The following is a 12,247-nucleotide window of genomic DNA, read 5'->3' on the forward strand; positions in this document are numbered from 1 at the left end:
TTTTTCATCACGCCCCGCGTTGCCACTGTCGCATTTCTTTAACTCTTATCTTCATCCTTCCCTTTTTTACCTCCCTCCACTACCTGTACTCGATTCCTTGGAACCCTTTCTTCTCCATATTCTTAATTCCTTTCCCTAGAAGCATTCTTTAATTGCTAGCTCTCAGCAACAACACAGTGGTTGAATAGTTTTAACTGAAGAAAACACTGTCAGAAGCGGCAGCCGACTAAATTTTTAGTATAGTGCTGTGTTACTGTTTGGCGTCCATGATGTGCAGAAATATAGTGTTACCGTCGGTTCCCTGAGGACTATACACGATCTGCTCATTAAATTGCAATGGGATCACAGAGCAAACCTTCTCATTCCCATCCTGCTTTTCCATGAAGTCAATTCAGCCACTAGTACTAATTGAAGGACAGAGCGTCCTCCTCCAATCTTAGACTGATTCCACGAAAAAACACTTGAAATTGAAGTTTTGTTTTATTCATTAATTTAACCATTTATTTGGCCTGCATATTTGGTAGCACTATACCTAAGACAACACAGTAGGAACTTTGTGACATATTTACATTTATGTCAAGGCAATTTTTTCTTTTCTGATATCGATACTGAAACCTTGAATATTAGCTGATACCGATTTTGATAGTAATACTTTTTTTATTGAAAATTAATAATATTTTATTTTTATTTGAAGCACTTCACTAAAGATGAGCATCTAAAAGTACCATCATACTACGCTTCTTATACCAATCTCGTTTGCAAAATAAAAGACACTCACTTACAGTCCTACATTGCATGTATTTTCAAAGAAGGTAGGAAATGTTTAGTATGGATTTTGCAGAACTAGTACAGATCTACTATAGATGTATTTTAACTCTTATACTCACTCTTATAGTCTAGTAAGCTATTGTGACTGAAGTATAAAGCTCTCTAACTTTTCCAGAATGCATTCACATGGTCTGAGCATTATATCTGATCATTGCCACAAAGTTGAATGAATTATTTGTCCTGCCTGAGTCAGGCAGACACTTTTGGTCTACAAAGGCTTTGACAAGTAGGCTTAATAAGAGCTTTTATCCAAGTGCAGTATGTATTCTTAATAATGCAGCTGCAAGTTAATGAGAAGTTAAAGCACTTGCACTTTATTGATTGGTGGCACTTTGTCATGCAATATGCTGAACTATACACTCGAATGCACAAGTTTGAACACCCTTGGACAAATGAGGTTTAGTTGATTTTCTTCTACAGGGAGCAAAGCTTAAACATGACATTTTTCTGAGTTTAACATATTGGGAAAAAAGTAAAACATCAAATAAAAGTTTATTTTTTTTATGTATAATAGTTTTCTTTGCACAGGCCATATTTCATTTTTTTCAGTATGTTAAATTCAGCAAATAAACAGTAACAGTGCATTAAAATGTGCAGAAGTGTGTTCTCTATACAGGATGTGTTAACTTCACTTTGAAAAACAAGTATAATTTGACCAGGGGTGCCCAAACTTTTGCATACACGAGATGTAGTGCAACATTAGAGATCACTCCATCAGATAAATGTGGAAAATTTCTTTTATTCCTTTTAATGTGACGCTTGGCACACATAAAATTCCACTGTAGGTATTCCTGTATTTATAAACAGCAAATAATAGCATACTGGGAATAAACTGTTGTCATGTGACCTACTTCACTTTGCTTTTATGTTATGTGGTTCATTTTCTGCTGGTATTGGTTCCATAACAGTACTAGGTATTAGATTGATGTCATCTCTATGCCACTGACATTTTTGCCTCTATTAAGTAATTTATACTAATCATTTTAACTGACTACAACAGTTAAGGGTGTAATATGAACTAAATCCTTCAGTTAAGAATATATAGCAGTGTAAACAGTGTATAAAGTGACGTGAGTGTAGTGAAGTGAAGGAAAAGTTTGCCCCAGAGCGATCTAAGCAGGATTAGCAGAGCAGAGCAAAGTGAGTTAGTACAAACTTGAAGTATTTCCATTGTCTGTGTCTTCCATGGCCATGTGGGGTCTAGCTGGTGTTTTCTGCCTGCAGGGCGCTTTGAGTCAGGAGGACAGACAACATCTGTCGTTCTTTTGCCCCCCTACACCCCCCCCAACCGAACCCCTCCTCCCTCCATTCAGAGACCCACACTGGCTCTCCCAAATGTTGCCCTTTTGTGTTGCACCATTGTCCACTGCAGCATTGTGTGTGACGCCGCCTCCTCCCCAGAGTCCCATTGATGACTGTCGTAAGAGATCTCCACCAAAACTACAAAGTTCACCGGCTCTTAACGTTCCGCCCCAAAAAATATGTTTCTCTGTCCAGGTTTTCAACGTACATATGCAGCTAAAAACCCAACCAAATCTTGATTCAAGACTTTTTAAAAGAAAAAAGAAGGTTAAGTAAGGCGGATTGAATTAGAAAAAGTTTAAGCTTAAACTTTAAGAATTAAAATAAAACGTCGTGTAATGAAAAAGAAAGCGTTTAAGCTTGAAGTTTAGGTTTTAAAACAAAGCATCATGAAGTGATAGAAATGTTTGAAATTTAAATGTTATGGAGTGAATTAGAAAAAAGTTTAAAGATTAAGTTTTAAAGAAACGCCAGTGAATTAGTTAGAAAATGTTAAAGCTTAAAGTATACGTTTTGAAACTGAGTGTCATACAATGAAGCTTTAAAATTGAAAGTTAAAAAAAGAGATTTACACTTTAACTTGTTTACTTGCTGTAGTTCTCAACTAAAACATAGTGTAACTAAAGTTTAATATTGATCCTTATTAGTTATACATTATATAGAATCTCTTCAGATAAAAAAATAGATGACTTCTCTCTCTGATCCTGTTGACAAAGTTGTAGCAATAATTGGGTCTATTTTGCTGTGTTTTTCTGAGGCCTGCGTTCCAGTGTTAAAACTATGGCAGAGGAGAGGGAGGACTGTACTGGGCTTGAATGGCTCGGTATGGGGTGACCAGGAGGCTGCAGCAGATGGCAATGATTAGCTCTGTTCACATCACTATCAAAAGACTGCCCCCCCCATCTATCCACCCATTCCTCTAAGAACCACTAATAACTTTGAAACAGACCAAAAAAGCAAAAAAAAAAGCTCAGACAAGTGATTTTCAATGAGCCACTTATTTGAGCTGCCACAAAGTGAAAAAGTGAATCATTTCTGTTATTTTTTGTGAAAAATGTCTGTGAATCTTGACAGTTTTTATTGCAAATGATCTGACAGTTGTACAGTGATTCTTGTATGTTTTAGTTTCGAATGCTTGTCCACTGCATTCCTTTGAAGGACTTTGCACCTTGAAAGTGACACTGTGTATATTGCTGTTGTCAGAAGAAAACATCGTATCTCCAAAATTATAACTTTACAGGAGAAGGAAGAAACCTACTTTACTTTTACTGTAAGTCAATGGAACCAGACTTTTTTCCTAGTCATTTTGGGTCGTTTCTTTTGGTCCATTCTTCATGAAATTTACACACAATGTAAAGGACAACAGACATTTTCAAATTATGTCAAAAACTGAAAAATACAAGGTATTCTTCCAACAGCAGCTATATATATATACATATATATATATATATTTATGTAAGGCACCAAGTTTGAGTGTAGTAATATAGTAAGGAAGGAGTAATAAGTAATGAGGAATAAATGAGTAAATGAGGAATTTTTTAATATTTCATAATCTTTATTTGGAAAAATAATTTAAGCTAAATCCTTCGCAAAAGAAAAAAAACAAAGCAGGAATGAAAACAATAGCATTAATAACATTCTTTTTACAATCCTTTTTAAATAATATTTTCTTAAAACATCCCAGCAACCCGAAGTGCCTTTGCAAATAACAAGTACAACTTAAGAAAAAACTTAAATAATCTTAAAAACGTTACAAAAATTTAGAAATACAACTTACAACTTAAATAAAATAAATTAACTTAAATCATACAGCTTTTGTAATAATAGAAAAGAAACAAACATAACAAACAAATGAGGATATTATTCATATTAACACAAATGCTTTTTTTTGTGACAGGAAAATAATTACATACATATTCGAAACCATATAAACAATATTACAAAAAAGAAGTGGAGGCTCGGAAGACTTAGAGATTTTTTGCGCACTTATTTTTTTTTTCCCATTTATACAGTGATCAAGTAATACATATAGTCTCCACTGGTCATGTGACAGGATATAACATCATGCGACATTCAACCTAGTGAAAGACAGGCCAGTATGGCCAAACATCCACCGTTTTGATGTAGTCTCTTGCACACTGACTTGTGGGGCTTGGAAATATTGGCGAAAAACCAGCAAATGTTGCCAAAATATTGCTAAAACGTTGCCACGACGTTGCCATACAATCCAAGAGACGGACCTTGGCGAAAACGCTGTGATACATTTCTTAATCTACTATTCTTTAACGTCCTTAACGTTTGGTGCAGTCTCTGGGCACAGAAATAGCCTGTGTGGGCTTGGAGATATTGGCGAAAAAACAGCAAATGTTGCCAAAATATTGATAAAAAACATTGCCACAACGTTGCCACAGTACCGCACACCACATGGCAGAACATTGCGATACGTTTCCTTGGATTCCTACTTCTTTTACTTTCTGATCATTTTTTTCTTTTCTTTTTCTGTCATAAATTTAAAAAAAAAAGCGAAATGGACACACACTGTCCAACACCTTTATAAAATGGCTTTACAGGTAAATTTTACAAATACATTTGAAAGAGGAGCTGCAAACTTGTAGCGACTCCCCTCTGTCCGTTTCCGGAAGTTTCCAAGCCTACAGGCCACCATTTGCCTGTGCTTCTTTCAGAACAGAGAACCAGCTCACCCTGAATATCAGTTAAATCAGTCCTACTTTCTCAGCAGCAGTAGTCACGAGGTGGGACATTTCCACCTAAGGTTTCGAGCAGCAGCATTTTCTATGGGAGTTCAAAATGTCTCCCACAGGATACAATGAGCATCGGCTTCCTGGAGGCCCATTACACCTGAGCAAGGGGAAAGGAAACAAAACAACAGTTGGTTTCAGGAATTTAGGTTAAGGGGAAAGCAGAGACCAGAATTCCTAGATTCTGATCAAGAAAAATGATAGTTTACACAAGGTTACATAAATGTATGGCAAGGATAAACATCTAGTATCACTCAATCTATTGAGATATTCAGTAGTTAAGTACATTTTGTTGGTACTCACCTCAGTTGCAATTACACATTCATCTTTTTCCTCCGACATGACCATGACGGATTTGTATTTGTTGTCGACACATGCCGACACGGATGCCGATGCACATGCAGATGCGCATGCTGACTCGGAATACAGCGAATCGGAATAGTTCGACTCTGAATACTTTGACTCAGAGAACTTCGACTCTGAGAATTTTGACTCGGAATATCTTGACTCTGAATATTTCGATGCATCACTGCAAACAAAAGGAAAGACATTAGCATTAGCATGTTAGCTTTAGCTACTGAATGTATAAGCAATGCAACATGACTGCAAAAGCCTTTTGTTTGGGTTGATGTTTACCTTTTCAGACGTTTCCTGCGTTTTTCCTCAAACTCACAAGAGTCTTGCAAGCTTTGGCACTTCACATCTTCGCAGCTGTCAGACAGTTCCTTCGCCGCCATCTCCTTCCCATTGTGCTCTAGCTTCACCTCGTGTTTGACTTCGTATTTCACTTCATGCACAAGGTTGTAGTCGGAAGCGTGATGTCTCGACTTGTATCCGCTCTTTTCCGTGGTCATGCTCAAATCATCGTGCTCAGTGTGGAAATCGATCTTCTTGTTGATGTTTTTGACCGGTGCTACTCCCACCACACTGACGGCGAGGTCCTTGTCCCGGTGGCAGTTGTTCGTGAGGTTGTTGATCGTCTCATTTTCCCCGTTTGCCACTTCCTCTTCACGTTCCCTTCGCCGCCGCTGCACTTTCGATCGGATGCAAACCACCAAGACAGCACAAGCCACTGTCAGCAACAGCACCAGCAACACTCCTGATCCCACCGCTGTCCACGGAATGTCACCAGATGTTTGGGAAGCTCGGTCTGGAAGCAGGAACTGGCAGTTGCGCCCTCCGTAGCCAGGGACACAGGCGCAGACGTAGCGATTGTTGCGTTCATGGCAGGTGGCACCGTTGTGGCATGGGTTGTGCTGGCAGCGACTGATAGGTGAGCTGCAGTTGCGGCCGGTGTAACCAGGGGGGCAAGCGCAGGTGTAGCCATTGGCACCCTCTTGGCAGGTGCCACCATTTTGGCAGGGATAGAGGGAGCACTCATCGCTCATGCGGTCACAGTTCATTCCTGTGAAGCCCTCGGGGCACTGGCACAGGTAAGAGTTCACCAGGTCCACACAGCGAGCTCCTGTGGGATGGAGATATAAATGTTGATTGATCAGTATCAGTAACTCAGTTGATTGTTACTATGTTCTCTCTTACACTTTACCTAGTCTTAGGGCTAAATATGAGCTATTGTCAATTTTATATCTCCCCTTAGTAAGTGTATAAGACAAGCCAGTAGTACATACCATTTGAGCAAGGGCTAGATGTACAGTGGTCGATCTTCTTCTCACAGTTGAACCCGGCATAACCTGTGGGACACTGGCAGAAGTAGCCACCATCTGGGTTATCAGCACAGCGCCCTCCATTAAAGCATGGACCGTCTGCGCACGTCATGGCGCTCAGCTCACAGTTTTTGCCATAGTAACCAGGTGGACAGGTACAGGTGTAGGTGTTCTCCATATCCTAGGAGGTAACGTGAGACGTGAGATTAGCAACAGTACTATAACGATGCATTGGGATACTATAGTTGCGCTGCCAAAATGAAAATGCAATGCCACAATATAATCCATAATATAAGTGTTTATAGATTTGGTGGAGTTACTTTTGTTACAGTCGTAAAAGGAATGCAATCCGGCCTTTGAGATGTACAGTATCTCAAGTTGTGCGGTAAAAAACGTTTTGCTAATGACTCACAAAGTTTACAATCAATGACTAATCACACGGAATGTCACAGCTGTTTACAATCCCTTTAGATCATGAACATGAGTGCCAAAGCATACCGTGCAGCTCCCTCCATTGCGGCAGGGGTTCCCCGCGCATTCGTTGACCTCGATCTCGCAGCTGGTGCCAGTGAATCCTGGCCGACAGGAACAGGTGTAGCTGCCCTGGCCAGTGTTGCTACAAGTGGCTCCATTCAGACAGGGCTTGTGATGTGTGCAGTAGTTCAGATCTGGAGGGAGGGAAGCACACACATGTGCAACACGGGGATTAGTGCAATGAAAACAGCAGCGCATGGCTGACCAGCAGCTGGACAGCTGCCGTAACTGTGTCTATTCTGTCCTTCGTCCTCTCACATGTGTCATTTCTTCCATCTCTCAATGCTCTTTACTCCTTCCTTCCTTCCTTTTTTCCTTTTTTGTCCATCCTTTGCTGTAATGTTTTGCCATATATCTTCATCTTCAGCCACCATCAATGGAGTTAATGTTATTCTGTGGTCTTTTCTGCCCCCCTCCCCTCTCTCCCTGTCTCTGTCTCTCCATCTGCTTTTCTCTCCCCGTCTAATGTCTTTCTTTTCTTACCCTGGTTGCAAAAGAGGCCTCCCCATCCCTCCTGGCAGTTGCATTGCCATGGCTGCTGACAGGTCCCGTGGAGGCATCCAGGGTAACGGATGCACTCGTCACAGTATCTGCCTTTGAAGCCCACTCTGCACCTGTTACACGAGAAAACAAAAACAATATTTTGCATAAGTGTGGGTACTTATTTTTGCCAAAAATTGCATCTGAAACATATCTACATACTTTTTGCTTACTTCTTCGAGTCCAAGAGGTATATGAAGATAGCTAGCTAAGTTCAAAGTGTTTTGTGTTTTGAATAGGCCATTAGCTTTTGCCCTACAGTCTGGACATGATGCATGTTCTTGGTCCACTTACTTGCACTCTCCAGGCTTCTCGCAAAAGCCGTGCTCTTCGTCACATCCGGGGAGGCAGATCGCTACAAAAGAGAGATAAATGCGCACATTAGGACCGTGGTGCCCCGACAGGACGCCCTGAGCCATATGCACTTTGTTCAATTTTTTCCCCCTTTAATATCCAGAAGAAACTTATACTCTAAATTCAAACTAATTCATTTTGTCTTAAAAGAAGGGGGTCAGGAAACCTATTATCTGATACTCTTCTAAAAAAAATCTTATTATGTCGAAGAAGTTCTGCTTAACACATGACCACAATGGGGACAAACAAGGGGCCTCTCCCCCCCAGCTCCTCCCTCCCTCCCTCTCACTCTTTCTTCTCTATCCTCTCACTCTCTCTCTCTCCCTTTTCAACGTGGGTCTAAACTCTTTCTCCCTCTCTTTCCTTCTATCTTCCCCTCCTCAATCTGCCCCCACTCCCTCTTCACCCCTTCTCTCTTTTCACTCTGGGTCTAAACTCTTTCTTTCTTTCTCTCTTTCTCCTCCTCCACTGTCTCCGGTTAGATTATAAGAGTGGACAGCTGGTGTGCGCGCGACAGCTGCTCCATTGTCCGCGCGCTGCCGGCAGCTGCCCCCACTTCAAACAATACCCTCCCCCGCGCCAGCCAATCAGCGACGCCACCGCGCCACCGCCAGCCAATCAGGCGCGAGCATGTAAATTTATGGCACGCGTGAGATCGGTGCTGAAAAACTTTTTCCTCCGAGCGAATAAATCAGGAGCATGGGGGGAAAGGGGGGTGGTGGGGGGGCACAGAGGGGCAGTTACAAGTTACCCCTAACCGTTAACTTTTTTTAGAGGGCCCCAAGTGATCCTTTTCCCCCCCTCTTCAAAAAAAAAAACAAAAAAAAAACGCAAAAAGTGCAAAAAATATACAGGCTGCCCGTAACTGAACTGGGCCAAGTGAGGCTTTTCTTTTCAAGAACAACCACAAAATCAAGGTAGGTATAAAAGAAAAATCATAAATATATTCAGATCTGAAACTATTTTATATATTTTTCCACTCATCCCTCACGATACAAAGCTGTTAAAACCTTTCTTCTTACGTATGAATGTATAATCATATTAAAAAGTATTACTCTTTGTTTTGCATGTTGCGTTTTTGTTTTTGTTTTTTTTTTTTAGAAACGCGTTTTCTTATTTTCCTTGTTTTCTTCTGTGACTTTAACAACCAAAATAACGAGCAATAATGAATAAATAAATAAACAAATAAACAAACAAACAAATAAACCAACAAACGAACCAAAAACTGAAACATGATTAAACGTAGTGGGGAAAAAACGCAAATAAAACGAAACTCACGCTCCGTGCAGTACTGGCCCTTCCAGCCCGCGTCGCAGATGATCTCGCCGCGCTCTCCGCAGGTGAAGTGGCCGAAGGTGTCGTCTCTGGGACGGCAGAAGACCGAGCAGCCCTCGCCGTAGTAGTGCTCGTCGCAGACGAAGCGGTAGGAGAACTTGAGCTCCGTTCTGCCGGCGCTGTGCAGATCCTGGGACCAGTCCTCTCCCACGGTCAGGTGCCTCTGGGTGCTCATGGTGCTGATGATGCGCTCTGGGTTTTCTGGGTGGGGGGGGGTTCAGTAGGTACATGAGAATTAGCTTAAGTGTGTTTTAGACTATTGCCTTGATGATGATGGGGTGAGGTGTTGTAGAGCGCCCCCTACCTGTGGTCAGATCGTCTTTGGACTCTGCGTGGACTGCTTCGATGATCAATGAAAACGTGCCCTGGAAAAAAAACAAGGGAGGATGAAGCAACGTGGGAGCAAGACATCTGAATTTATTTCATCTTCAAGACCACCAGTGGTTAAAAAATGCTGTCTAAACATTTCTGCACCTGAACAGAACCAGCTGGATTCACTCTTTAGAAACGCAGTGGTCAGTTTAAGCGCATTTAAGGTGGAACGGAAAATCGGAATAAGAGGTTTGGGTTGGGTTTTTGGTACTGTTGACGCTGCTCTTGTGCGGGTTGCTTGTTTTTTTTTTTTTTTTTTTATCATAGTTAATATTAGTGGTGGTCGCGGTGGTGAAACTTACCGGCCACGTGAAGCCAAAGTTGATCCTGATTGGGTTGCTGAAGGAGCCGTCCGGCAACGTGTCCGGGACCTGGAAGGAGTTGGAGCCCAAAACGGGCGTGACGGCGCCCCCGTAGGTGCAGGGCGGCTCGGGCGAGGCGTTGGGCTGGTAGTGCTTCAGACACACCCGGAAAAACGTCTTGCACTCGCACTGCTGGTAAGGCGACGGCGAGCCGCTCTTGCAGCAGTTCCGGTTCCCCTGAACGCCTTTCTTATTGAGGAACTCCTGCAGCTTGAGCTCGAAAACACCCGAGCAAAAACCCTACAGGATGGAGGGATGGATGGAGGGATGGATGATTGGAGTCACAGATGAACAGAGAGACTGATTAGCCCAATTGGCCACAATGGTGGAAATGCCTTTGGCATAGCTACAGGCAATAAACACTGACTGAATGGAATGAATGGAATCATTTTTTATCAGCTATTCTATCTTTCCAACAAAGAGAAGTGCCTTACCTGGCTCGCCAAGATGCAGAGGATGGAGAGCAGCAGCAGCACGCGCCCCATGGCCGAGAAATAAATAAATAAATAATAAATAAATAAATAAGAGTTTTGGGGAGGGGGGGCGCGAATTATCTCTGGCTCCCGCTTCTTCTCAAAAGCGATTCGGGCTGAACCACCACGTTGTTTCCATTGATGGCGAGTAAAAAAAACGGCTCAGCAAAAAAAAATATATATAAGCCCCCCTTTTTATCTCCTTTTTGGAAGAAGTTGATGTTGATGGAACGACTTGTTGATTCCCGTCAAGAACTGGACGATAATCCTTAAAAGAATCCCAGTGAAACTCGAGGAAAAGGAAACGCGAGGCAGCTTGAAACTTGAGTGTGTGTGTGTGTTTTAGTATGAAGCTGTAGTTCCTTCTTGCTCCGTCTCCCAGAAAAAAGCCCAAACTCTCTCTCTTTCTCTCTCTCTCTCTCTCTCTCTCTTTGCTTCTTTCTCCACGTCCTGCTCTTGGGTGTCACTGCTGAGGATCTAGTGGGAGGCCTCCAGTCTCCGGTTTTATACGGCCTGCCACATGCCGGGGTACTAATATGCTAATGAGCCACAACCCCCCCCCTTTTCCAATCTGCCCCACGCTTTCTGATGGGGCTCCCCCCCAAAAAACCAGCTCCAACCAGCACAGCACACGAAAAAGAGGGGAAAATGGAGAGAAATAGAGGAGGAGGTGAAGTTATTGGAGTTATACAGTGATGTGGCTCGTGTGTGGTGTATAGAAACTCGAGTGTAGAGTTAGTTGTGGGAGAAGTAAAAGTATATTTGGGCAAAAAGACTATCTGTTTCTGATGAACACAGTCCTCTCATTTCGGGGGGAGTCTTATAATGTGAAAGATGGGATGCGAGGCTCGTTTGTCTTCCAGGAAAGAGAGGAAAAGTTCTTTAAAAGTGCTTGTAAAGTGTTTTCAGAGTGTGTAAGTGGTAAAATATGAGCTGTTCTCTGCTAGGAACGTTTCTGAGTGAGTGAGTGAGTGAGTGAGTGTGTGGGGTCGTGGTGGTGGGGGGGCTACACAGAGAGAAAGTTAGCTGCGTTTGTACGGAGGCCAAATTCTCCACTTGTTTTTCCTCTTTGTGTGTGTGTGTGTGTGTGTGAAACTTCAGAGAAAAAATGAGGCTAAAGCTGGTTGCTTATCCGCCAGGTTCTTATTCGAATTGTCTGATCCACCTTAAACAGTGCCCCTTTTAAGGTGGAACGGAAAGTTCGAACAAGGAGCAGCTTTAAAGAAAAAAGACTGAATCGTTTGTGTGTGTGTGTGTGTGTGTGCGTGCAATAATACGCGTGTGTGATTCTTCATAGAGAAAAAAAGACTGAAGCGTGTGCGCGCGCTTGTGTGCGTAAAAGTGTGTGATTCCTCAGAGAAAAGAGGCTGAAGCGTGTGCGAGCTTGTGTGTGTGTGTGTGTGTGCGCTGCTCGCGTGTCCATCCCCAGGGCTCTTGTCCATTGTGTGCGCGTGAGTGTGTGTGTGTGTGTGTGTGTGTGTGTGTGTGTGTGTAACTCTCCGCTCAGCTGTATGGTAATGCGGGCAGCACCTGCTCCTGCACAATGTAAACGGGGTGCGCGCGCACACAGGCAGCGCGGGAGCGCGCGCTCACAATTAGGAGATCTGAACAGCACCCCCCCCCTACACACACACACACACATCAACACATACACACACACACACACATCAACACATACACACACACACACATCAACACATACACACGTACAGCAGAAAAACCTA

The 12,247-nt window shown here is 42.6% G+C and overlaps 1 protein-coding gene across 1 annotated transcript; it reads right to left on the reverse strand.

Moving 5' to 3' along the window:
* Window positions 1–4,048: 4,048 nt before the first annotated feature.
* Window positions 4,049–10,983, reverse strand: dla (deltaA). Its single transcript, XM_036557378.1, has 11 exons — window positions 10,485–10,983; window positions 9,991–10,290; window positions 9,621–9,681; window positions 9,260–9,517; window positions 7,922–7,982; window positions 7,571–7,701; window positions 7,052–7,221; window positions 6,518–6,734; window positions 5,526–6,354; window positions 5,193–5,418; window positions 4,049–4,989 (listed from the first exon to the last, which is right to left on the reverse strand). The coding sequence occupies exons 1-11, from the start codon at window positions 10,533–10,535 to the stop codon at window positions 4,984–4,986; spliced, it is 2,310 nt and encodes a 769-aa protein (XP_036413271.1). The 5' UTR covers window positions 10,536–10,983; the 3' UTR covers window positions 4,049–4,983.
* Between the last annotated feature and the right edge of the window lie 1,264 nt (window positions 10,984–12,247).

Source organism: Colossoma macropomum, unplaced genomic scaffold (assembly GCF_904425465.1).
Source record: "Colossoma macropomum unplaced genomic scaffold, Colossoma_macropomum, whole genome shotgun sequence".
Lineage (NCBI taxonomy): Eukaryota > Metazoa > Chordata > Actinopteri > Characiformes > Serrasalmidae > Colossoma > Colossoma macropomum.

Excerpts from the sequence above, each read along its gene's own strand:
- dla (XM_036557378.1), bottom strand. The coding sequence starts at position 10,535 with ATGGGGCGCGTGCTGCTGCTGCTCTCCATCCTCTGCATCTTGGCGAGC. Across the intron at positions 9,682-9,990 it reads ACTTTGGCTTCACGTGGCCG|GGCACGTTTTCATTGATCAT; the intron begins GTAAGTTTCACC and ends TTTTTTTTCCAG. Across the intron at positions 7,222-7,570 it reads AGGCCTCTTTTGCAACCAGG|ATCTGAACTACTGCACACAT; the intron begins GTAAGAAAAGAA and ends CCCTCCCTCCAG.